This window comes from Pseudopodoces humilis, chromosome 13 (assembly GCF_049639895.1).
Source record: "Pseudopodoces humilis isolate 2021_Gansu_Grassland_sample_001 chromosome 13, ASM4963989v1, whole genome shotgun sequence".
In the NCBI taxonomy this organism is placed as follows: Eukaryota; Metazoa; Chordata; class Aves; order Passeriformes; family Paridae; genus Pseudopodoces; species Pseudopodoces humilis.
Window position 1 is genome coordinate 8,799,010 of NC_142212.1, and position 25,446 is coordinate 8,824,455.

General features: G+C 37.5%; 3 protein-coding genes across 5 annotated transcripts in view; 1 reads left to right on the plus strand and 2 right to left on the minus strand.

Moving 5' to 3' along the window:
* Positions 1 to 12,072, plus strand: part of APPL1 (adaptor protein, phosphotyrosine interacting with PH domain and leucine zipper 1) — a 25,958-nt gene extending 13,886 nt beyond the window's left edge. Inside the window, exons 14-22 of one of the 2 annotated variants that reach the window (XM_005522114.3) lie at positions 204 to 295; positions 860 to 1,042; positions 3,430 to 3,479; positions 3,866 to 4,040; positions 4,144 to 4,180; positions 5,548 to 5,694; positions 5,910 to 5,960; positions 6,318 to 6,407; positions 6,600 to 12,072. In XM_005522114.3, the coding sequence (XP_005522171.1) occupies positions 204 to 295; positions 860 to 1,042; positions 3,430 to 3,479; positions 3,866 to 4,040; positions 4,144 to 4,180; positions 5,548 to 5,694; positions 5,910 to 5,960; positions 6,318 to 6,407; positions 6,600 to 6,749 (975 nt within the window). In that variant the 3' untranslated portion in view covers positions 6,750 to 12,072. The remainder of the gene's footprint in view (positions 1 to 203; positions 296 to 859; positions 1,043 to 3,429; positions 3,480 to 3,865; positions 4,041 to 4,143; positions 4,181 to 5,547; positions 5,695 to 5,909; positions 5,961 to 6,317; positions 6,408 to 6,599) is intronic. The other variant, XM_014251674.2, reaches the window with a different exon arrangement.
* On the minus strand, positions 7,918 to 20,732 carry ASB14 (ankyrin repeat and SOCS box containing 14). Of its 2 annotated transcripts, none has more exons than XM_014251675.2 (11): positions 20,634 to 20,732; positions 19,794 to 19,948; positions 19,182 to 19,237; positions 18,681 to 18,812; positions 18,426 to 18,584; positions 16,453 to 16,698; positions 15,600 to 15,771; positions 14,175 to 14,718; positions 13,240 to 13,393; positions 12,810 to 13,145; positions 7,918 to 8,676 (listed from the first exon to the last, which is right to left on the minus strand). In XM_014251675.2, exons 2-10 carry the CDS (start codon positions 19,919 to 19,921, stop codon positions 12,952 to 12,954), a joined length of 1,785 nt encoding a protein of 594 aa, XP_014107150.1. In that variant the 5' UTR covers positions 19,922 to 19,948; positions 20,634 to 20,732; the 3' UTR covers positions 7,918 to 8,676; positions 12,810 to 12,951. The 2 variants fall into 2 exon arrangements, with proteins under 2 accessions (XP_014107150.1, XP_014107151.1); XM_014251676.2 differs by having other exon boundaries at positions 19,794 to 19,961; positions 20,634 to 20,724.
* An 840-nt stretch (positions 20,733 to 21,572) lies between these two features.
* Positions 21,573 to 25,446, minus strand: part of DNAH12 (dynein axonemal heavy chain 12) — a 58,203-nt gene continuing 54,329 nt past the window's right edge. The window contains exons 69-74 of the mRNA XM_088061760.1: positions 24,871 to 24,974; positions 23,942 to 24,146; positions 23,623 to 23,760; positions 23,053 to 23,144; positions 22,749 to 22,816; positions 21,573 to 21,936 (exon numbers count right to left, since the gene is read on the minus strand). Coding sequence (XP_087917886.1) covers positions 21,746 to 21,936; positions 22,749 to 22,816; positions 23,053 to 23,144; positions 23,623 to 23,760; positions 23,942 to 24,146; positions 24,871 to 24,974 — 798 coding nt within the window. The 3' untranslated portion in view covers positions 21,573 to 21,745. The remainder of the gene's footprint in view (positions 21,937 to 22,748; positions 22,817 to 23,052; positions 23,145 to 23,622; positions 23,761 to 23,941; positions 24,147 to 24,870; positions 24,975 to 25,446) is intronic.

The following is a 25,446-nucleotide window of genomic DNA, read 5'->3' on the forward strand; positions in this document are numbered from 1 at the left end:
TTTAAATTGAGAAAGTTAACATCAGGATACATGTTTGAAGAAAAGTTAGAAGAAAATGCTGCAGGTGTGCTGGCAAAAATACAAGAATGCAAGATTTTCATGAAGGGTTGAGTTTATAACTTCTTCCAGTTGCATATAAATAAAATCTGAAAGTTTATTTTGAGAAAAACGTTTTCAGTTATTTTTTCCCATCTCTGCTGCAGGAAATTGCTGCCCGTGTGAATCAGTCAGCTCTGGAGGCTGTCACTCCTTCTCCTTCCTTTCAGCAGAGGCACGAGAGCATGAGGCCAGCTGTGTGAGTGAAGCAACCAGAGGGCATTTGAGATGTACATATAAAAAGAAAATCTTGGATAAAGTTCCAGGAGGAAAAAAGAAAAGCCTAACAAAACTAGAAAGCTTTCTGTGATCAGAACTAAGTCTTTGATAGGCCACAGGAAAATTTCCTGAACATGCCTTTCACTGCTGAAGCACTGTTGAGCATCCATTGGTAAAAGTAATCCCAGTGCCAGCTGGTGGACACTTTGGTTTGTTTCATCATATCTGTTGTATTGTGTAATTTCATGATGAGATTTTTCTTCATGTGTCCAACTCTTGGAAGCAGACCTCAGATTGTATTATACTTAATATGTGATTATATATTGATGTTAAAACATCTGATGCAATTATTAATGGAAGTAGTAACTTAAACTTGACTAGGTACATAGATTTGTTTGCTATACCCTGATTTTCAGGTTTTTAGCTTTTGTTTTGTTTTACAATATTCCAGAATTTAGATGTATTGGTGTCCCCTATGGTTTAATTTATGATCAACCAATCTACACTCACATGCCCTAACTTTGCCTTTTTGGTTTTGTTGTAGACAATCTCGTCCTCCTGCAGTTCGTACCAGCAGCACAGGGTCGCTGGGATCTGACTCAGCAGCTCTCTCAGCACTTTCTTTGGATTCCCTTGTTGCCCCTGACACTCCGATCCAATTTGACATAATATCTCCAGTCAGTGAAGATCTGCCTGGCCAAGCAAAATCATCAGGGCAATCAGGCAGGTAGGAAATGCAGTGAAGGAAAAAATCCCTAAAGTTAATGTTACTAATTCAAAAACAAACAGACAAGAAAATCACATTTAAGATTCAGCTCCAGCACACACATTGCCTTTTCCCTGACGTCACAAATTTTGCAGTGGCCAGTGAAGCAAAACAATTTGTTAAACTGTTAAATATAATTGTAGAAAAAGGCTTAATTGCATCACTAGAATCAAGGTGTAGTTTTTGATTTTGCAGCAGCTTTTTTTGCTTTAACAGCCAATGCTTTTATTAATTGATTGATTTTAAACTTTTGGTTTCATGAAGTATTTTCCTTTCCTATTGCTTGCTTACCCAGCAGCTTGGGTTATTTCCTCTTGGAAACTCAAGAGAAATTTGGTAGCCCTACCTCCAGGTGATGATGGCATACGATGACACTCCTCTTAAGCTGAAAGGTGAGTGAAAATGGTCTAGGCTTCTAGAGTAATTTCACATACAGACAAGTTAAAATCATCTGAGAGTTCATCCAAAACAAATAAAACATTTTCTCCTACTTGTTATTATATTTGAGTGGGAGATGTACTAAGAACCAAAGACCTGTAACTGATCACTGCATTTCTAGAGCTATATCTATAGAACTGAGATATTAAGAAAATGTAATTGCAGATCCAGCTGCTCTTAAGAAGAACAAAAACAGCCAAAGAGATGAAAACTAATTTATGTGACTCTTGTCACAAAATGTCTTCTATCCCCCACCTCTAGGAAAATATTTGAATTTTGAATTGCATCTCACAGATGTTAAGAGTTGAAATTAAAAATACGCAACTATTTTTTACTTTTTTCAAGAGTTTTCTTCTTGCTGTTGTTTGGTATAGCAGGATAAGCAGGTGGCCAACTAGATCTTCAGAATACACTGATTTAAAAGAGACTTGAACTGTATTGCAGGAAGTGGAAAGTTTAAGACTTAGCTGAATTCCTGTGGTAGCCTGGTCTCGCTCAGTTGGTCAGAGCAGGGTGGCAGTAACACCCAGACTGTGGATTCAATCCCTGTATGGGCCACTCACTGGAGACCTGGACTCGATGATCCTTGGGGGTCCCTTCCAACTCAGAATATTCTCTGATGTCATCAGCTATGACTCTAGTCTAGAAAATAATATTTTTCATAGCAGAAATGATAGAGTTGAGCTCAGTATTTTCAATTAACCATCACCTTCAATAAAGAACTGCAGTGTTTGTACAGATAGGTAACGTTTGGTTTCTCATACTGATGACAAATATTTAAATTTTATTTTTGCCTTTTGAGAGATTGCATTGTGTTTAATATTAAATGACAAGAAAAGTATGAGCAATAGAAGATGCTAGTAGAAAAAAATTACTTTTACTGTAATTACACAGGTCAGCATTTAATGGGATGGTTCTTGATTGAGTCCATGCTATCTAAACATTGTAGCAATGCCATCTTGGCTTCAATCTAGAAAAAATTTATTCCTTTAAACCAGCCATCTCTTAGTTAAAACATTTCTGATAATTGATAAAATAAACTGACAGTCAGTATGTGTAACTGAACTTTTTTTTTCCCCTCATACTTCTGAAATTTGCTTTTAGAACACTAATTATCAAGGTGACACTTTAATCAATCCCATAAAAAACCTAATTTGAACTCTATAGAACTGTTGCCAATAGCTTTTCAGCTACCAGTCAGCCAAAGAGAATGGGTGATTTCCTCTACAAATTTTAAATAAAATGTCTCCATCTCCTGTGCTCATTCCTTTACTGTTCTTGAAAAATGCAGACTTGGAAGCCTAGAGTATTTTCACTTTTGTCTGTAACTGATAGTAAATCTGTCTCTTAGAGCCAGAAATAGCCACATTTCTCTTGACCCTCTAGGAGTAAAACCCCAGTGATGTTTTGAGAAAGCTGCATTTGAAACAAACCCAGGGGCTTCTCTTGAGTAAGTAATTCAGCACCTTGACACTGATGAGAAGTGGGTGCTCCTATGGAGTACTGAAAGGGCCTGGTGTTTGGCTGTGCTTCCTGAAGCTGTTCTGTGAAATTTCATCCCCTAAAACTACACCTTTTCAAGCACTACCAAGGTTTTGGTTTGGGCTTAATTCAAATATATTAAAAAAAAAAAAAAGCAAAAAAAAAAAAAGCAAGCAAAACTTTCTATGGCAGCAATAGGACAATAATATCTGGTATTTTCCCCATAATGTGGGTCCTCAAATACAGCAAATTATGTCTCACTCCTGATGAAATTGCTTCTCCTTTTGATTCATTATACATTATTCCTCCAAATTACAAGTTTGTGAACTCATTACATGTTGGTATTTTATGCAGCATGAGTCTACTGCACTATCCACGAATGGTTCCTGTAATCTGACTCCTGCTTTAATGTTTTCATTTTTTAATAGACGCACAAATCCTTTTGGTGAATCTGGAGGCTCAAAACCTGAAACAGAAGGTAAAACAAAAATTTAATTTCAATGCAAAATAAAAATAAATTTTGACAATTATAGTTCTATTTTCATCTCTAGCTTCTCTCTTCTAATTTAACACTGGTTTTAAAATGCTCAATTGCATTGCAAGGTATTTTACAGGTCAAGTTAAATCAAACTACTGTCTGAAGATCTGCTGTAAAAATGATTCATTGCATCTTTTGTATTCATTAACCAAATGAAAAGATGTGTGATGTGCTGTGTAGTAACTGCACCTCAAATTGCTAAGTAGGAACTATCTCTTTTCAAGTTATGGGGAGTTTGGAGTTTTCCTGACTGCAGTCCACCTTTGGTTTTGAATGGGAATCCCAAAATGGAGTTTGTTTTTTTTTCAATATTTTTTTTTTCTTAGATTCAATTCTTCATCAGTTATTTATTGTAAGATTTCTTGGCTCTATGGAAGTGAAGTCTGATGAAAGCCCAGATGTTGTTTATGAAACAATGCGTCAAATACTTGCAGCTCGTGCCATCCATAACGTTTTCAGGATGACAGAATCACACTTGTTAGTCACTTGTGACTGTTTAAAGTAAGTTTGATTCCTGACTTCTACTGATGTTTATTTACAGAATGATCTTCTTTCACTTTGGTAAAATTTACTTTCTGGTTTGTCTTTAAAAACAAATTTTTAGGTTAATTGATCCACAGACACAAGTTACAAGACTACGAGTAAGTAACTTTCCATTTTAAGATAAATACCCAGCAATGTAATTCCTTTACTTTAAAAATATTATTATTAGATGATAGCAAAAATCACCAATAGCGTGAGACTTGCAACCAAATTTCCAGTGCTATTAGGAGACTAATAGTGCAGACATTTAGAAACACTTGCAAATCAGATTCATGGGAGTGATTTCAGTAGGTCAAATTGGCTTTTGAGACTCCCTTCCCCCTGTGATCTGAGAGGGTAAAATAGTAAAGAGAGAACATTAATGATGGAGTTACATTAGTTCTGAAGTCCAAGAGGGTTTGTTTGCTGTTTGGTTTCTCTGCTTTGTTTTGGGGTTTTGTTTTTAGTATATATAATAGCCTTGAGGGTGTTGAATGGCTTCTGGTTTGACTTCTTGTTTTTCTACTTCATAAAAAATGCACTTGAAAGGAGTAAGTGGAATTCTTGTTACGATATCAAATAAGTTCAGCTTAATTCTTTAGTAATAGCAGTCTTTATTCTTCATATTTCAAAACTATTTCCTTTTTCTCTTTCCATGCACAATTTATGGTCATTTAATTATTTTTTGTTTTTAAAAGCATTCCATTTTTTTGGAGGCTCTGAATTGCTTTCCTTTTCAAAAAATGGAAAAAAATAAGGAAAAGAAGATCTTGAGCATGGAAAAATATCTTTAAATATTTAAAGTTTGACATTAAGTTCAAAAATGCTCCAAAGCTGTCACCTTTTACAGGTGAGGTGCATCAACTGAGGGTATGTCCCATATGCTAAATGCAGACATCTAATCCTAGGAAAAACTCACCAGTTTGTAGCAGCTGTGGTAGGGACTCAGAATTTTTAAGTTTATTGTTTGATGAGTCTTAAAAAGATAATTTGAAGTCCAACCTCTTGTAGGAATAAGAATGCAAAACAGTTTTCTTGTAACAAACTAATGAAGGCATGTGATTTGTATGGGTTGGGGATTTTTTTCCTTGCTTATATAATAGGAGAGTTGAGTTAATTGCAGTAAAGGTTTTTGAGAAGTAGTGCCTTTACATGGAACTAAATATTGAAAGTTTAGTCACCAATATAACAATAATGAATGATTAAAACAAAATAAAACAGGAGTGTATCTACTTTTAGGAAGGTGACTGACACACACTGCAAATCTGGTCCCTTTTTCTTCCATGGGGCATGTTTTTTGACATTTGCTTGTCTTTGGATAATTTAGTCCTTCCTGTCTATAATCTGTTTGTGTTTCATAATTACATTTGGTCGAGTAACTTCTTGTGCTGTGGCTGTGCATTAATTAATGTGCAGGGTATTGAAACCTCATTTGGCAAATATTTGGAATCAGTTTTAATCTCTCCATGTCTGATCCTTTTGGCAGTTTCCTTTGCCCAATGTAGTGCTGTATGCTACGCACCAGGAGAACAAGCGCCTCTTTGGATTTGTGCTTAGAACCTCAGGAGGGAGAGTTGAGAGCTACCAGACTTCCATCTGCTATATATTTGAATCAAATAATGAAGGGGAAAAGGTATTGGTGATGGTTTTGACTTGTATCAGTTGTGAATAAGGATTCAGAGATGCTAGATCCATTCAGGCTGTCTAAGGCATGTTTTATGTACTGAAAAAGTTAAACCTGTCATTTTAAGTGCCTGCAAATGCTTTAGCATGCTATTGTATCTAATTTGGGATGCTGGCTTAAATTTAAAGGCATTTTTAATTATTTCCTATCTGTTTTGTGTTTAGATTTGTGACTCTGTTGGACTGGCCAAACAGATAGCTTTTCATGCAGAACTGGTAAGAATCTTTTTGGGGCAAAGGATGCTTGGGAATGGAAGGAAAGTGGTATATTTAATATGTGTATTAAATAGATTGTATTCTGAAAGATGCTTCTAGATACAGCAATGCTGATGTGTATTTTAAGGGATATTTTTCCTAGAATTTAAATTCATGTGAAAAGACCGACCAGTGTCTACTGTAGGACAATATTCAATATAGGATTAATTTTGTGACTTTTAACAACCATCCCAGTCGTTTAAAAGCAGAATAATTAAAACAGTGATGTCACAGTTTTGAGCAAGCTCATATCAATCAGTAGTGTCTCAAACACCTGAGGCTGTTGTTACTGACTTCCTTTACGTTTTTGCCCTGTAGGATCGAAAAGCCTCAGAAAAGCAAAAAGAAATAGACAGAGTCAAAGAGAAACAGCAAAAAGAACTGAATAAACAAAAGCAAATTGAGAAGGTACCTTTCATCGTTATTTCTTAATATTAGGTTTTTTTCTACTTACATTTTTTTGCCATTTTGTCCAAAGCTGTCCACTGATAGTATTGATAAATCATTTAGAAATCATAATAATGGTATCCTGTGTCCATTGCAGATGGCTTTAAGGGTAATACTCTTTTTCTGATTTCCCAACCCCCCTTCCCAACTTAGGACTTGGAGGAGCAGAGCCGGTTGATAGCAGCCTCCAGCAGATCCAACCAGAGCAGCACAGAAGGACAGTTTGTAGTCCTTAGCAGCAGCCAGTCAGAAGACAGTGATTTAGGAGAAGATGGAAAGAAGAAGAGAGAATCTGAAGCCTAAGATTGCCTGCTTCATTAAAGTCAGAATCATGAATATTTCTGGTGAAATGGCACAAGTTCGACAAGAGGTGAAATGTAGGTGGAGGATCTGTCGTGTTATAGCAAAGACTTCACAATATATAGACCCTATTATGCCTTGATTTTTCTTTGTCAGTTAAGTGATTTCCATTTCTGTCAATATAATTTCTCTTGTATTCCAGATGAAGCATGGTGATGCTGCCATGTTAATTGCAAACATATGTTTTCTCAAGGCTTCTCTGCAGTATGAGAAAAAATATGGGGGTTTTCCCCTACTTACCTCTGTGCAATTGACTGCTTTGGAAGCAAAACTGAAAATTCATTGGCCTTCAGCAGTAACACTGAAATTTTTTCTTTACATTTCTCCATTTACACTATGGAGAACACCTTGCTGGAAACAAAAGTGGATGTCCAAATAAGACAGTGCTAAGCTTTACTCAGTTGCACATATCTGTTCTTAGATTTAGAAAGAAGGATCCCAATTAACATCAGTGAGATGTGCAATAGTTCTGAACAGAAGGTTCTTTTTTGTTTCATTTTGCACAGTATGATACTGTCTTGATTTTTCTTTTTATTTTATTTTTTTTTTATTTTTGGTGAATACAACACCAAAAAATTTTTTTCAGCAGGAGAAAAAGATACTGTCAGACCTAGGTAAGAGCTAATGAAATGCAGCTGAACTTTGCTGCATGAGGAAAAGAATTCCTCATCAAATGATAAGAGTAATGTATATAGCCTTGTAGTACAAGTGCCATGTTCTTGGTTTTTCCCCAGTACTTGGAATAGAGAGCTGTAAACCTTTGAGTTCACTTTTATAAAACATGCGTAGAGTTTCAGGAACATCTTGAATTCCATCACATGAAAACATTGCACCACATCTTCTGCATATGTAAATGCCTTGCTGCTAGTACACTACATCTACTGAAAATGAGTTGGGGCTCTTTAGTCCTTTCATGATTTTGCAAACAGAATTTGCCATTTCTGAATTAAGAGATGACAGTAATCCTACATCCTAGAGTCAGTTCTGGAAAGCATTTTTCAAAGTGGTGTCTGTTTACAGCTTGTAATCTGCACTCCATATTCCATACCCTGTGTAATATTTATTTTGTATAGTATTAGATGTGCATTCACCTTTTGATCCAGAAGAGAAATCTTGTTTGAAGAGAAATATTTATTTTTGCACTAATTACTATAAATATTAAAATCCAGAGGAACAGAAGATAGCTCTCTAATAGTGGCATGAAAATAACAGGATATGTAGAGAGAAAAGAATATACTTATATTCCAAGTTATAATATAACAGTTATGCGTGATTTACAGTTCATTGCAGGGCATTTCTGGTGTTCAGGAATGGAAGCAATTTTCAGAGTATCTCCACAGCAGCTGGTGGTGGCCCAGCCCTTCCTAGCTGGCATTGCTCAGTGCTGATAAAGTGAGTCAGGCATCTCAGGTTGTGTCTGCTGGATGGCTGTAGGTGCACAGAGGGCTCTTCTAACTCACAGCAGTGCCCTGCACTGGCCAAAGCTGGCAGCCTCGTCCTGCCCTTGGTGCTGGTGATGTGACTTTGTGTGCAGGAGTTGGTGGCCTCGGCTCTTGTGACAGGAGAGAAGGGCAGCAGTGCCTGCCCTCACAGCCCTGGGCAGGAGCAGAGGCAGCTGGAGCTGGAGCACTGCTGGGCAGAGGCTGCACCACAGTTTGAGTTGCACCTCCACCTTGAAAAAGGAGGGGGGGAGGCTGAGGAGCAGAGAGCCACCAGGTTCTCTTCCTGAGTTAGTTACCAGGTCGTGTTGTGTGTTTCTCATCCCCAGAGTAGCCAGTCACTTGTAGAAATATCTGCTTTTGCTGTTGCTCAGTTAGGTCACATAGCCCTGTGGCTGGACTTGGCTGGCACAGTGCCACATGGACCACACCTGAAAAGAAAAGAACCTGAGACTTCTTTTAAAAGACAGTGGCATTTTTATTTCATATCTAAGCTTCCATTCTCAGCTCCCATTTTTAAGAGACTATTTTTATTCTTGCCAACAAAAATTACAGAGAGGCACCAAATCAATTTTTTTCCCTTTTCTGTGCTTAAATCAAAGATTACAGAGAGTGGCAAGGCAGTTTGTCTCTGCAAATTATTCCAGTTCATGTTTGTTTGTGTTTGTTTGTTTTTATTTACTGATATTTGTTTTCTATCAAATAATATCACAGGGTAGCTCAAGGTTACTGTGTCTTACTTGTATCTTTTTCAAGTATTTATTGAGGATGACGCAGTTTGGAAACAGCACAGGGAGCTGATGAAAGCAGTGATCTCCAGTGTCTAGAATCCAGTCCTCAGCTTGTCAGAGGAGGACTGATTGTGTTAAGCACTGGAGCTGCAGTAGCCCAGGCTCCAGAGGGAGGGCAAATAAAAGACAAGCACTCTCATGAAAAAGCATTTCTGATGTGCAGCCTGTTTTGCGTTAGCCTTATTGAAAAAATGTCAGAAAATGGAATTACTGTGTTTTTTCTCTCAAAAACTGCCATTACTCATACAGATATAAATCTTCAAAGATGAGGAAGAAAGGCTAATAAAGTTGGCAGGTGAATTTACTGTCAAATGGGATTTTTTGGATTTATCAGTAAATATTGGAATTATTCCCTTTGCTTTTCAGGCTTTCCATATATGCCATTAAATGTAGCTTTCTAAAACAGAGTAGTAGTGAAGTACATTTCACTTATGTTGGATGATTCTCATCTTAACCACTAAAAGACTGATATGCACAAATGAAATGTAGGGATTGTTTGTTTGCTTATTTAGGGGAGTTTCACCGGTGTAAAATGAGCAAGAAGGTATAAAAGCATCTGGGATAGTGATGAAAGCTGTAAGAGCAAAGGGCATGTCAGCAGAGCTGGGGAAGTCAGACAGGAACGGTGATTGAGTTTGCAGGGGGAGTGAGAATTACTGAGCTTTGCCTAGGGAGGATCACAGAGGTTGTAATTACAACATCTCAAGGCAAAAACAGCTGCTGCTGTTTTATCCATGCCCTTCATCCCAAAAGGAAAAGCTGTTTGGTACCTTTTTTCCTATAAAGTTTAGAACTACTTCATTACAAAACAGCTTTGTTGAAAAAAATCAGAACAATGCTTGGTATTTTCCTTGAGAGTATATAACTTTTAGAGGGAACACCTCACAGTCTGCTGGAAACTGCTGTAGTAGGATTTCACCACCAGAGTATTTTATTATTGTAACTAAACTACTAGATGGTTTTATTTCCTAATTTACAAGAGATTAAATAAACTCTCCTGTTCATTATTTTCTTTTGCCTTTTATTCACAAACTGATCTTTCAAGCACTTTCAGCTGAAGTTGTAGTTTGCTTCATGTGCATCTACTCTCACTTCACTCACTCCTGAAAATATTTTTCCAAGTCCATGATTTTGAAGTGACTTCATGTAGGTACTGAATTGGCAGTGTTGTTCAGGACTAACTTGTCGTGTTGTTAACTGCAGCCTCATCATTACTGCCAAACTTTTATCCCTTAAGAGGATATGAAGCTTGTTACAATGTGTAGATTTACATGCTGCAGACCAAGCCAGTCTTGCTGTCAGCTGTTTCAAGCTACATACATTCTTTATGTATGTAATGGCATGAATATACAGATATATCAGGTGTGCTTTTGGGTATGCATTTGATTGCATAACAGATGAGAGCTGGCACTCCTCTGTGGCCACTGCTAGATTTGGCCAAGTCTGAACCAGAGGACAAGGTCAAAGTCATGTACTACTTAAACATATCTAACTGGAGATGATCAGGTAGTGAAAAGTCAGTTGCATGTCATAGTTTTACTTCTTTAATCTGTTTGAGTTTGAAATTGTATCAAGATTACTGTTAGGCAGTAAATTGTATTTCAGAGTTAAGAAACATTCCCCTTCTAGAGGGCTGTCAGACTTTTTTTCATTATATGTATGTAAATCCAGAGGTGAAAATTGTGAAACAGCTGAAGCTGTTTATGAAGCTGTAATTGATGTACATGGGTATAAAGAAATAAATTTGACTGTTTAAGGTAAATTCTGTCTATGCTTAAGGTAAATTCTGATTAATTAGTTGCACAGCACTTGGGACAAACCAATGGTGAAAACTATGCTACAATATAGTCTCTTATTATTTAGGAAATAGTTCACCTATAGAAAGAAAACTGCCACTGCTTAGTGAATTTAGTAGAGATATTGTCTAGTATAACAGCAAAAGCTGATACTTACATTCTTTCTCTTGTTCAATATTACAAAAATTCTTTCAAGTTAATAAGTCCCTAAGGCTTTTTGTTTTAATTAAGCACTAAGTTGACTTTGTTTTTCCCTGCCACAGTGGTATCTAAGTTGTCATGACAAGAGTAAGTCAGTGTATCATTGTGAATGCACTTGTATTCCTAATGAAGTTTATATTGCAAGCCAAGGATTTTGTACAATCTTTCTGGTCATTTTTATAATAGAGTGGAGTGGTCAAATTCTTATGATGGTGTTCTAGATTGGTCCTGTTCTGGTGAAGTGTAAGTGATTTTTGCAGTGTTTGAGACTGACTTGCACATTTTCCCTGAATAGCTGTATTAAGAACAACCAATGGCATATTTATGTCAACTCTGATTGTTGTGTCTTAATCTTGGAAACATGGATAGTAACCCTATTGTGCCAGGGCTCCAGTCAGCATTTTATATTTTAAATAAAAGCTTAATTATAGTAACTTTCTGGGTGGGACTTGTACTGATGCAAAAGCCTCTTGCATTCTTCATCACACTGACTTTCAGAAAATATCATTATTGGTGACAGGATGTGTTCCCTTCCATTAAACAAAGTTCTGACATGCAGGTATTGCCCTCCATTATCAAGTGTAGCTCAGTTCTCTTAATTTTTATAGTATTAGCCAGATAACCTCAGAGGAAGTTGTTACACTTGGGAATGCTCTTAACTTGTTTTTGCAACAATCAGAGACTGAAGGTGAGCAGGAGCTGTGGCAGCTGGCTGGGCAGGGCCCATGGTGGGGCAGTGACAGGGCCATGAGGCTCTGTGGAACAAGCTGAGTGCAGAGGCTCCAGCAGCACAACCACTACCATGGGCACTGGACATATCTTCACAGGCTGAGGTGGTTTATTATGGGATAAACACCATGTAAAAAACCATGGGCCATAACAACATTATGGTTAAATTTGTATTTTATAAAGTTTGTAGATTTTTCTGGGGAAAAGCAGACTTTTGAATTCTGTAACTTCTGTGATAAAGATGCATGTATAACTAGAAAAAAATCTATGCTTACTTCATTATGAAGGAATAAATGCTACTAATGCCAGATGTGTTGATGAACTTCTTTTTTACTAAAATAGGAACTGACATTTGCAGTATTTTTAGAAGTAACAGACATGTTGTAGGTCTTTCTAAGACTTCTGTAAATCATCCTAAAATGACAGGGCTCCAAAAGTTTAAGCTCCACCTCTATAGAGAGAAACTCCAAAAATTGCAAGCATGGCTTTAGACAGCACGGTGTAAGGAAAACCCAGTTCTAGAGAGAATAGTCCAAGTTCATGGTGGATGAGACATACCAGTACCTGAGAAGGAGCTGCAAACTAACACAGCTTTCAGCAGTGCCAGCTTGTTGAAACATTGGTATTTCACATGACCTGCTGTGATAAGCAGAGGTTTCTCAAGCTTAATCCCAGTTCATTGCCTAGAATGGAAGATTGCTTTGTTGGGTGAAGAAAAGAATTGCTTACACTACTCTTCAGAACTTCACTGTAGGACTTAACTAATAAAAACTACTTGGCAAGATAATGGAAGAAGTACAAGAGAAAACTACGTCCCTTGCTGATCTTGGTACAATTCCTGACCTTTAACTAAACCCTGAGTTTAACCCTGGAATGGGGGTAGTGGTATCTGATACAACAGGCTCTAACTTAGCCATAACACAAGGCTTACAGCCCTGTATTTTACACTTCTTAACTTGTCACACTAGGCATTTAAAATGCTGTTGCCGTAACTTCCAGATAGGTCATAGTCCAGGAGATCCTTAGAATGAGATCACCAATACTTACATTTTGGGGGTCTCACCATTTTCTTCAGGGGGTGAGGGGAGAATGCTGGCATTCCTTAATATACAGAGGAGAGAAAATCCCAAAAGAAAAAAGCACAACAGTCTTATCCACATTAAATTCCCTTCAAAGTACAGGACTAATCTTATGCACAGTTGAGGTTGTAGACCCCTGTGAAGTTTTCCTGTCCATAAAGATCATATTCCTTGTACAGGATGTAGTCTTTCAAGCAGTTCGGCAGGGGTAGGAAGGTCATGAACACAGGACAGCGGAGACGCAGCCGGCCCATGCACGCCCGGATCTTCAGACGGCAAAGGTGCTTCAGAGAGCGAGGATTTGCTAGAAAGGAGAAGCAAAACTAAAATGCTACCAACCAAAAAGGCCCCAATGCCAAAACAGTTTGTTTTAATTAAAAATGTAAACAGATACTTACTTAAAATGAAGTGGATGTCTGGCCAGAGTTCCTGTTCTTTGAGAACTGCTTCAAGCTTCCAGCAAATCTTAACGTGATCGACGTAATCCAACATGATTCGCACTACTTTCCCAGACACGTGCTTCAGCCAGGACAAGGTTATCACTTCACAGAACTGATAGAAACAAAATGTTTAGTTGGGTAATACTCAATACTGCAGTAAATTATTTCTGTCTCTGAGGACAAGAACAATTAACTTACTTGAGCAGGGTTTTAGAAGTTGCCACAGCTTGCCTAAGCCTCACTAGTAGAATCTAAAAATCTGAGAGATGGTTACTTTGTACTAGATCCAAAAATAAACTTGAGTAGCTGTATATCTGGGGACTTGGTACTTAAAAAGAAGTGTTACCACTCAGGTGCTTAATAGGGGGACCCACCAGCCCAGTGCATGCATCGCCCCCTTATCTATAGGTTAGAGAAGGGTTTATTAGGTTAAAATGGACTTTACAAACTGCAAAACAATGACACTGATGAGCGTCTCTAGGAATCTCTTTAGGTTTGCTAATTTCTGCTCATGCTTATCCCACCAGCTCCAGGGGTCCTTTCAACAGCCTTCCAGTCTTGGTATTCTAGTACAGGACAATGCAGAGAGCCAGCCTGCAAATCTCTGCTTTCACAGCATGGACAAGACTGCCCCGGAGGGCCAGCTCCATACTGATCATTAGCATATCATCAGCTGTATTTTCACCATTTAAAACTGCTGTTCACTATCATTTACCTCCATTAACTAGGCTTCATAACAGCACCTGTTTAATTTTAAAGCCTTGTCTATTCCTCTCTTTATGTGTAAACAGTCTTCAAAACTCCTTTTTCTGGCAGTGCATTAAGCCCCTTTCTGTTTAGTTTGAGGAAGGCCGGTGGCAGCAGGAGAGCAGCCGAAGGTGTGTGGCACGTACCATGGTGTCTTTGATAACGGTGGAGGTCCAGCCGTCGGTCACGTACTGGGAGTGGTCCCCGCTGCCCCACGGGCAGTCGAAGCAGCGGTGCACGTCGTAGCCGTAGCTCAGCAGCATCCTCAGCATGACCTCATCTTTGAGGGCGTACTGCAGAGCCGATGGGAAATGCGTGGTGTTCACACGGCAGAAGTAGTTGACGTTGGCCCCATGGCGGAGCAGCAGATTCATTAACTCGTAGTTACCCATTCTCAAGGCTATTTGGAGGCAGTTGATGGGATCTTGGTTAGTCAGGGCTCCGGCGTTCAGCAGCAGCTGTGTGGAGCAGATGTCCCCGTTGGAAACAGCGAAGTACAGGGCTGATTTCCGGTGGTCGTCATAGCCTTTGCGAACTCTCTGAGCCAGCATAAAATTGGCATCAAAACCTGACTGGAGGAGAAACTCAAGGCACTGAGGATGTGCTCCTGCTGCTGCTGAGTGAACTGGACTTATCCCACTTTCTTTAATGGCAGCAAAATCAGTCACTGGAACTAAATATTTTAGAGCTCTGAAAAATTAAAAATAGAAGCATCTCAGAATCTTAAACATTTTGGTTCACCTAACGCATCTTTGAATTTCTCTGGGTTGTTTGGCTTCAGAATTCATCATGACTGTTAGAATAATCTTAATACACTAAATCAGTACCATGGCATGCATTGACTTGAATTGCTAACAATGAAATTGTTAGCCAGCAATGGATACTGACTCTACACCTACTACACATAAAATATTATTATGTTATGCTATTATTCATGAACAACCCATTCATTGCTATAGGAATTAATGATTCCTTCTCAATAGAAATTTTTCCTCAATGTTGAAAGCACAGTGTTATTGCTTAACCTATAGGGAATTAATAGAATATGTATTATAACATGAATACATGTAATTTATAATGTTATATATACATCTAAGTTTAAATATAACAATTAATATACAGAAATATTAATACAGAAAATAAGAATCTCAGGTGCTTGTTTCTCATTTGTTAGTTGTGATTTCAGCATAAATATCTTCAGGGATAACCCTAACTCTCAATATCTCTTTGTCTATTTAGTATATTCACAATTCACATTTCTGTGATGGGGTGGAGATTAGACATTGAACCAGACAGTGACAATGTCCCAAGAACCTCAGCATCAGACTAGACAGTGTTACTACTTGTGACAAATGGGAAAATACCACAGGGATTAGGATGCACATCCTAGAATAATGAAGATTTTATGCTGACTGGTCTCTTACATTCAGACACAGAACAGACATATTTACACAGTCAAAAATAATTATTTGTACAAAACGACAGTTTTTCTCCCTCCTTTGAATAAGGTAAAATTAGTAAAATTAGTATTTCTGGTGTCACTTATTTGATTTTTAAGTATATTAACTCACAGAAAGTGTCCTCTATATGCAGCTCTGTGGATTGGCAAATGACCTGAGTGCTTTGGTACATTGGCATCAGCCCCATATTCTAGTAAAAGACTCACAGAATCTGGATTTCCTCCTCCTGCTGCTTCAAACAATATAGAAGCACAGTCCATTGCCTGTGAAAGAACATCTGCACCTGGGAAGAAGCAGCAAGGGTTTTCACACTAGTCACAGCTGTAATTAATATCTCCAACCCACAAGTGACATGGTATTTTGAATTCTATTCTCCACCAACTGGAACCACTATGGGCATAAATCTTCATGTTGTATCCTTGATTTTTAGATGTGTTTATGTAATCCTGGGAACAAGAAGGTCCAAATTGCTTTGAGCACAGTAAGGATTATTCCTATAACTGTGCCAGCAAAAGGTATTGCTTCTTATTCATCAAAACAATTGCTTTTGGCTTACAAACAATTAATTTCAATTCATTTATTTTACAAAGACCAAGCAGGTGTAACTGTAAACATGAGAGTATCCAGCATGCAAACAGTTCATGCAATCCACTTCCAGTGCTGCTGAACCATTATGTAAAATTCCCCACAGTAAATATCTTATCAAGAATGTCCTAGGGTAACCTGTCTACATGAGAAAATAAATAGAGCATTTAAAAAACAATTATAAGTACTCACTAAAATATTAATATATTATTATTATATTATACAAATTGATATTTTTCAGGCCTTCACTACATCACCACCCCCTTTAGTGCAGATGACATTTAATTTTCTCTAATAAGGTGAGCTACTTCTGCTGCTGTTTTTGAAGGCATATCTGAAGCCTTCTCTTCCTAAAAGGTCCTTTATAATAAAGTCTCACCTTTTTGCAGTAAGAGCTCCATAATTTCTGTATGTCCCATCTGTGCAGCCAGTGCTAGAGGTGTGAGCCCATATCCACTGCGGGGGTCAGGATCTGCTCCAGAATCCAGGAGGAGCTGTACCAGATCCCTCCTGCCCAGTCTGGCTGCCTCATGCAGAGCAGTTCTCTCATGGACACAGCGCCAATTCACTCTGGCACCAGATCGTAGCAACAAGGAGGCAATGTCATAGGAGTCACGTTTAATTGCTGTAGGACAACAATCAAAGCGTCAGACAGGGCTGCAATCCAATGCTGTTCTGTGCACTATGGCTGCTGTTACGTGGCAGCCCAGGAAAGCTGCTCCTGGCAGTGCTATTTATGCAATGAGAAATGCCACCCAACACTGAAAGGTTTAACTCATCAACAAGTGTGTTCTTTGCTTCCAGGACAGCATTAAGTATGCAAATAAATCATTCAATGGTAATCTCTTTTTCTGTCTGTAGATTTTTTTTCTCTCTGTTGCATTTGGTAATGGAACGGAACACAGCTTTCCTTGCCACTAGGTGGAGACCACACCCAGGGCCTTGGTGCTCAGGAGCTGCCACCAGAGCTCTATCTAATCTCCATGAGCAGTTACCATAATGTGAAACAAAGCTTATAATGACTCTTTCATATGCCTTCTTAGCTTAATAAGCCTGAACTCTTAAGTCAGCAAGGATCTTAAAAGAGAAATTTGCATTAGCTCCAGTGGATGGAATGATTAGGCAACACCCTTCTCTCTTTCTGTCTTTGATCTTCCAGGCTGTGCAGGATAGTGAGTGTCCTTCAGCAGGACAGATGAGGCTGAGCAGCTTCATGTGCCACAGCTGCCTGAACATCTGTGACAGCATTCTGTGATAGAAACTGTGATGTCCCATTATCTGTAACCTATACAGCTGCTTTAGATAAATCCCATGCATTTTAATGTCCTTCAAAAGTATCTAGGAGTTCTGTACATTTTTTTAAGCAGATGGCCCTGACTTGAAGCTGCAGCCATTTTACAAGGATGGACTGAAGGTCCTACAGATGGTTGGTAGGCCTTTTTCTCCTCCTTTAACAACAGTTTTGAAAAAGAAACCACTCTTCCAATACAGAAAAATGGACAGGATCACCCAAAAAACTTAAGAGTGCTCATTTAGAAGTTGAATAATGTGAAGATACTTTCCTTTTTTTGGGTAGGATTCAGTAAGAATGAAGACATCATAGCCCAGACTGAGGGAAGCAAAGGAAATGCACACAGAACACTTTTGAAAAGCATTTTGGCAAAATATTTTTTATATCATTATCTCATTAGAAATAATGAATTACAGTTCTTGTGCATGATCAAATTAAAGTGGCATTCTCACAAAGAATGCAGCTATGAGACTATACTTGGACTATGGTAGGTATGGGACCTTATTCCTAAATTACAAAGTACTAAAGAGAAGTGAACTGAGAATGTCAGCCTGTCTTCTTCACTTGCCATCCTTGGACTAATGCTGGCAGTGTCTAAATAGGGGCAAACACTGCTTTGCACTCTACATACTGCAGATAAACCAGACTGCTTGGCTATTGTTTTGGATAATTAAAATCAATGACCATGGGTTTTGGAGAAGGAAAGGCTGATGCAATGAAGGAGATACCATGTGGGCAGAGAATATTAATGTTGTATGCCTGCAGACATGAAGGGCAGTAATAGCATGAAGAAGCTGAAGGACTCACAGCCTGGCAGCACTACAGAAATGATGCCAAGGAAAGCAGAGGATGGCACTCTGCACTTCTTGGAGAAAGCTAATTATCATCTGAGAAGAATAGACAGGGACAGACACATTGAATGGTGAGATTAATATTTTTTTTTCTGCTTATAGCAAAATATTTTAGGCATTGAAGTCATATATGTCACACTGAAACCTAAAATGTATAACTATATCCTCACCTCATTCCCTCACCTCTCCACCCCTATAAACAGTATTCACCTATAACTAAAGGAGAATCTCCCTCTTCATCTTTAACATTGGGATTGCAGCCATTGAGCAGAAGAAAGTGGACATTGTCCACAAAACAACTTCTTACTGCCACCAAGAGAGGTGTTTCCCCTTTTAGAGTGGACTGTTCCCACGTAATGTCACGGGAGGCTGAAATGCAGAAAAGCAGAACACATTTGAAGCTGGATGATTCATCAGACTTTACTTTATAAAACTTTTTGGTGAAAAACTAGAAGGACTTTGTACCTTTTAAAGTTATTTCAAGGATGTTTTTATTTAGCTGTGCTGCAGCTTCATGTACAGGAAGCCAGCCTTGCTGATCTGCTTCTTCAAAAGCAGAACTGTGCCTCACCAACTTCTTCAAGGCCTCCTCTTGGCCTGTGATATTTTAACACAGACACATATGCCATTACTCATTGTAACACAACATTCAGGCAACTAATACATTGAGTGCCATTTATCCCACCAGTGTATCTTGCTCATTTTAAAAGAAAGGCCTGGAGTTTTGCCCTAATTTTAGGAGATGAAGCACTGGAATATCTGAAGGGGGTGACACTTGAACCCATCCCACTTCCATGGTCCTATCTAGTAAGTTAGCTACTGAATGTCTTGTATTTACTTCCTTTACTTCTCCCAAGACTACATAAAGAAAAGCTGCACTTAAATCAGGTGATCAAACCCCTAAAACGTAGGCATTGCTCAGCCATTCCCAGGGGTGTAGGCTTAGTGTGGCGTATTTGTACTTAACTGTCCGAATTGCTGCAATGATCTGTTCATGTTCTTTACTTGCAGTATTCTGGAAACTGCAGAAACAGAACAAGAATAAAACTACAAATAAAAATTCATGTGAAGCTATAATATAATAGATATATATTATATAGGATATAATTATACCTGACTTTAAATACTCTAATTTAGACAATATGTTAGATTTCTCTAAGTTACATTGGTTTTGTGAAGGTTTAACACATTAAAACACTTTTTTTGTTAGTCTTTCCCTGACACTGTAAATACTGAATTTTTTATACAAAGGCCAACAATTAAATGCTAAAATGAGGGGAAGCTCCCATACAAATCTACTTTTACATCACCTACTTATCTTCTTCACAAAGCCTTGTACTCATTTACATATTGATGTAAAACATCACCTGAAAGTTTCATACATTCCATGTTTTCCAGGAAACAGGTATACTTTTTCAGGGAGAACTCAGAACAAGTGAGCTAGAAGTGCTTTCCAGTATCCATGAGACAAGGTCAGTACAATACAACATACAGAGTTACAAAGGAAAATAAGGTCTGCTAAATGCTTACAATAATGCCAAGAAAACACCCAAAATAGAAATAATTGTAACTTATTACCTTTCAACCCCTGTTGCACTGCCACTTTTTTCAAATTTATGCCTGTCTTGTAAGCTTTCCTGAATAGCTCGCTGGGTATGGATTTCCTCATCAGAATCACCATCGACCATATACACAGAATTATTCATGGCAAATCAGCACAACATGGATCACTTCTGTAGGGAAACACTGCTTTTAAATTAGAAGCAGACGTTAAATCTTCAGGTTAGAACTGGAGTAATAGAAATAGCAATCACTGTGTCAGTATGAAGAGAAATGAAACATAGTTTAAAATAAATGACTACACACTGTTAGATGCTTTAGCAGTCATGCTGCTCTTGGCATATTCAAGATCTCAGATATTCTGTTAGGCTCAAACCTCTCATCAGTTTTACCTTACCAAAACTTCCACTTCTGTCTTTCAAGAGAGCTGGCCTGATAAAACAAAACAAAACTACAAGGCAAGGTAAAATAAAATTAATAAATAAAACGGAAAGCTAATAAATAACTTGGCAAAATGAATTAGCACAGAAAATTTAATGAAGTTGTCAATATGCCAACTACAAAGCTTGGAATAATTCTAGAAACATCTTAAAGCTAGGCAGCAGTAATTCACAGCATATCTGCATCATTTAATTTGTTACCTGACCCACCTAATGTGTGATTGCAAGGCCTTGTTCTGTAATTGCATATGTAGCAAAAAAGAGAAATATATTAGCAACATGCATAGCAAGAAACTGTTAGTAATTGATTTTACTATGGCTCAATGAGGACATAAATATTTTAAGCCTAGACTATTTTTTTTCCTAAAAATACTACTAATTTTCCTATGAATTGAGAAAATATACTGGGTTTCCTCACCTTCTGAAAGAGGGAAAATCTCAGCCTTTGAAGAAGTGATTATTAAGTTGAAAGTGACATTTTCAGGATTGTAAGCAACCTCTGCAGAGCCCATGTCCATTAATAGCTCACTATAAATACCCGATCATAAGATACTCTGGGACTTTCTCCACGTTTCTTTCACACACGTCAGTTATGTTTAATAATCTGACCTGATAAGTGGCACCAACAAAAGAAGGAATTAAAAGTCCAGTTTCCTTGTAAAAACACTTTTGATTTTCAGAATAAAAATTTCAGAATTATAGCAGTAAGTATTACACTGTAAAAAGAAAATTCTTTAGTGCTGTCCTAGGAGAGCAAACTAAAGGTGGTCTTAGGAGCTTTCTTAAGAGTGAGACAGCAGGAAAAAAACCTTGAAACAATAAAAGCAAACTAAACTAAGCAAATAATCAAGCAAAAACTCTATTAAAATTATTACATGTTCCTTATTGCTTGATCATAATTCACATTAATATAAATAGAAAAGCAATTGAAAAATAGAATTCTTAAAGGGAAAAGCAATTTCAGAGAAACAGACTTACACTGGTTCAACACCCAAGAACGGGGAAATGAGAGACACAGTTGTAATAGTGATGGTAGGACTGAGTGAGACCTTTATGTGCTTCAGTTATTCCTACTGTATTTTATGGAGGGATCCATACACAGAACAGATGATGGCTGTATCTGAATGCAAGGTGGAAACAGCTCTTTGCTAGAGGAGATGTGGAAAGAATGCTTGAATAATTTCTTTAAATTATTTTTAAAGAAAACAAAAGTGCAGAATCAAGTTTATTACCTGTAATGCTTCCCTCAGAAAATGCAGACTACTTTCATTTCCCACGAAAATATGTTTTGTGATATTCAACTAATGCACAGAAAAGATGTTCACATTTTAATCATATCTGTATTTCTTACAGATTGTAAAGACTGCCATAATAATAATACATACTTAATACAAAAGCATGAGGGTTAGAATGTATTTGTATGTCCTCTTACAATACAAAAACCTCCAGATGTTTCTTTTACACACTGAGTTCCACTTCTGTAAGCCAGTAAAGAGATCAAGGTGAAGTCTGTGTGTGAACTGTCCACAGTCAGTCATCCAGCTGGCACAGCAAGGCCACACCTCTCTTGATCCAGTGCTGGACTGGCTGGTCCGTGTTGAGCCTCAACGCAATGACGAAGTTCGTGGAATGCCCAGTGGTGGACAGGACCCCTTTGCGCTCACTTGTCTTGTAGAGTGGGCAAACATAGGCATTAGATTTCTTTATGTCCGATTTTACAGCTTAAAAAAAAAACCAAAATAATGTGTTACATTCAGCAGATCTATTGGTGGACACATAATCTACATGCAAATGTTAACTATTTACAGTAACGTCTTTAAAGGTCAATAAAAATGCAGAATAGTTTTGCGAGCAACAGAGTAAAATTATCCAGCTTCTTCCTGTTGTGTTTTCTTGTGTGGTTTGTTTTGTTCTTAAATCCAACTAATTTAGCTGAAATTTATTCTATTTATTATTTATAATACTCAAAGACACATTAAAATCTGAATAGTTACCTAGTTAATACATAGCTTATACATGAGTTTTTCACAGCTCTACAAGCCTGGTCTAGTTGCCAGAGAACCTAACTGCAATTCAAGTCATCTGAGATCCAAGGACAGAACTCTGCAGGAACTCTTTGTACTCCCAGACTGCTTTCATGGAACTTGTGCAAAGCATAAAATCATGCAGGTCTGAACAAAGTCATTCAAACTCAAGAGAAGGCACAGGCAGAAAATTTTAATACTGCCTATTTGCTAACACTTCAGTTGCAGCAGTTCCAGTAGTAAGTCCTGATTTTGAGCATAAATAAAAACAGGGATTTACTCTTCTCAAGCAAAGGAAACAAGAGTTGTGAAAATTCTCTTACTAGTAGGAAAGACAGCTATCAAAGAGCTTAAAATAACCTGAGCAAACCCTGCTAAATCACATAAGGTAAAACAGTTAGTTCCTGTAAGTCAGTCAAAAGTTCTCCTCAGTGATCTTCAGTAAAAAAGGGAAACCACTGTTGCAATTTCTTGTTGAATAGCTCACACATCAGAGAAATCATACTCACTTGGCTTTATCCAAATGATCGGCATGGCATCAAAGAGCACTTTGGGAAACTGCTCGGTTAACATTCCCCTGGAGAGAGAAAGCAACAAAGTAATTATTTGTGGCTTGAGGGAGTTTGGTGGGTGTTTTTTGGTTGTTGTTTGTTTTTTCTTCCCCACTTTCCATGCATGAAAGAGTACTTAATTTACTTAATTTGGTGTGCTATTTCAATAATATGAAAATTATCACTTAAATTATTTAAACCAGTCTTGTTTGAGCAATGAAAAAAGCTTTCCAGAACCACAGTAAAACACTTGGCTACTGACTTGGTCCTGTCCCAGCGAGCTCCGTCTAAAAATAATCCGTGGATATAAACACCGTCCTCTGGTGCAGTATCTGCAGTATCCTGAGGAATAACCTGTAGGAAATAAGTTGTTCCAAGTCATTTAACTCTCACAGTTCTTTGCTTTTTGAGCTATTATGCCAATTGCCAATTTTCAGAAGAAACCAAACTATAATATAGTAGTGGAGAATAATATAGTAAGGTTTCCTTTCAATGCAACTTTTATATATATCTGTAGAGACAGCAGACTTCTTGGGGCTTGTTAATTACCGTCTTGTACATTATCAAATGAGCCTTTAATCACACAGAAAAATATACACCAGATAGATATGTTGTTTTCTTGAGTGGAGTTCTGTGTCCAGTGATAGAATTACTTTTAATCACTTTGAGAATGCCTCTTCTACAACAGTCAGAAGTTTAGCCTGCCACTCTTACCAAATATGTCTTCAGACTGCTGTCAGTTGCAAAATGAACCTTCCAGACAGGATTTATTTATCTCACCACAACATCTGAACTCAGATTAATAAAATACTAATTTATAGTTTATCCTTACCTCAAATTCATATCCTAGAAGGTCAATAGGGATCCTGTGCTTCCTAGCATAGTTTTGCATGGCTCCAGTTAGGAAAGCTTGAGTAAAATAGAATCCTGACAGCCAAAAAACAGCAGGCTTCCCTAATTCATACCAGTCCTGGAGAGAGGAAAGCAATACATTGAACAATCAGAAAGAGAGGAATCACGTAATCTTTGACTATTTTCTATAGAATTGTAGTCAGAAAATCTAAACACAGCCTATCACTCCTTTCCCAATAAAGACAAATTATATGGAAAAGTAGATTGAACAGTTGGCAGCACTGCCACTTGTATGTTACCTGTAGAAACTTCAGCCTTGCTAGCAAATCCACAACATAGCTCCCTAAGGGTTTTAGACTCGGGTATGAATGCTGTGCCCACTTCTCAGGAACTTTTCCAACAAGGAGACTGCCAGACAGAGCCTCCAGGTTAGCATCCATAACAACCAGTCCTTTAATGGCTTTCTTCAGGTTAATTAGTGTAATGCGAATAGTTCGGATTAAACTAGAATTAAAAAAAAAAACAAACAATTTTCATACATTCTGCATGTGATTCGTTAAACATGACTATGACATTGGAAATAAAGTAAAAGAAGAGGATTATGGAGGCAACTATAGAACTTTTATAGCTTTCTTTATCTATATATAGATATCTGCAGAATAAGCCATGTCTGTAAAGTTATGGATTTGTGCATTAGTGCAGATTTACTTAAGACTGTGAAAATTAGGCATAGGGAAAAAGCATCAGAAAAAGGGGAAAAAAATTCAAACAGAAACACATGAGAAAATTAAGAAATTAACAGAAATATCTCCATTACAGAAAACACTCCATAAACTATAACTGTGCATGTAGAGTTTCTAACTCATTTACCCTACAGGTCAGAAATATGAGGAAAATAAAATAAAATGAGGGTAAAGGTGGTGAAAGGGAAGGTAAAGTTTATATATATATATATATATTGTTTTCATTCCCTTTTCCCTTTCCCTCATACTCCCTTCTTTTCTCTTTCTGTTAATTTTGCCACTTCATTTTTCCTGACATCTATCCTGCACTGACTCTCCACAAGGAGCAAAGGTGTGTTTGGACTGCAGATATCACTGCAGGCAATTAGAAGGGAACGAAAAAGATATTTCACACACCGCAGGGCTTACAGAATATGATTTGCAAGAAATATTTTTCTGCAAATGGAATGATTTCTGGTAAATTTAATAAATTAGAATGTTCTTACTTGTTAAATCTTTCCATTTCTTGCACCAGCACAGTGTTCATACTCTCTTCATATTTCACAGGATATTTAATCAGGCAACTTTCAATGTCAAAATCCTTTGGAAGCTGTAAAAGACAACACATTTGGAAATCATTCCATATATCATTATGATTTTATATTAAAGGTGTGCAAATGTGAAAATTGCAGAGCAATAGAAACCACTAAACTTTCTGATTACAATCTTAGCAATACAGGATTCAGTAGTTCAATCTAAATAAAAATTTGGGGGATTTTAACATTCATTTAAAAAAAAAAAATACCTAGAATTTTTAATATAATGAAAAGTTATAGATATGTTTCTATTTATTAATTTAAATTTGTTCAAGTGTATGAATCAACTGTTCTTTCAAGTTCTCTTTGCTCTGTTTTCTCTCTTTGTTCTGTCTTCTGCCTATTTAATAAAATTTCTTTCAGCTGAAACAGCTGTGGTCTGTTACAGCCACACAAATTCTTACTTTTACATTGCACTAAATTCCTTTCAGAATGCTTTTCTTTCAACATGAAATCTACTTTACACTGAAGATTCTAGTTAAGGAA

Bases quoted from the DNA above. Each gene is read 5' to 3' on its own strand.
- ASB14 (XM_014251675.2), bottom strand. From the start codon at position 19,921: ATGAATAATTCTGTGTATATGGTCGATGGTGATTCTGATGAGGAAATC. The intron at 19,238-19,793 runs GTAATAAGTTAC...CTGTTTCTGCAG, and splicing joins AGTGCAACAGGGGTTGAAAG to TTTCCAGAATACTGCAAGTA. The intron at 13,394-14,174 runs GTACGTGCCACA...TGTTTCTATCAG, and splicing joins CCGTTATCAAAGACACCATG to TTCTGTGAAGTGATAACCTT.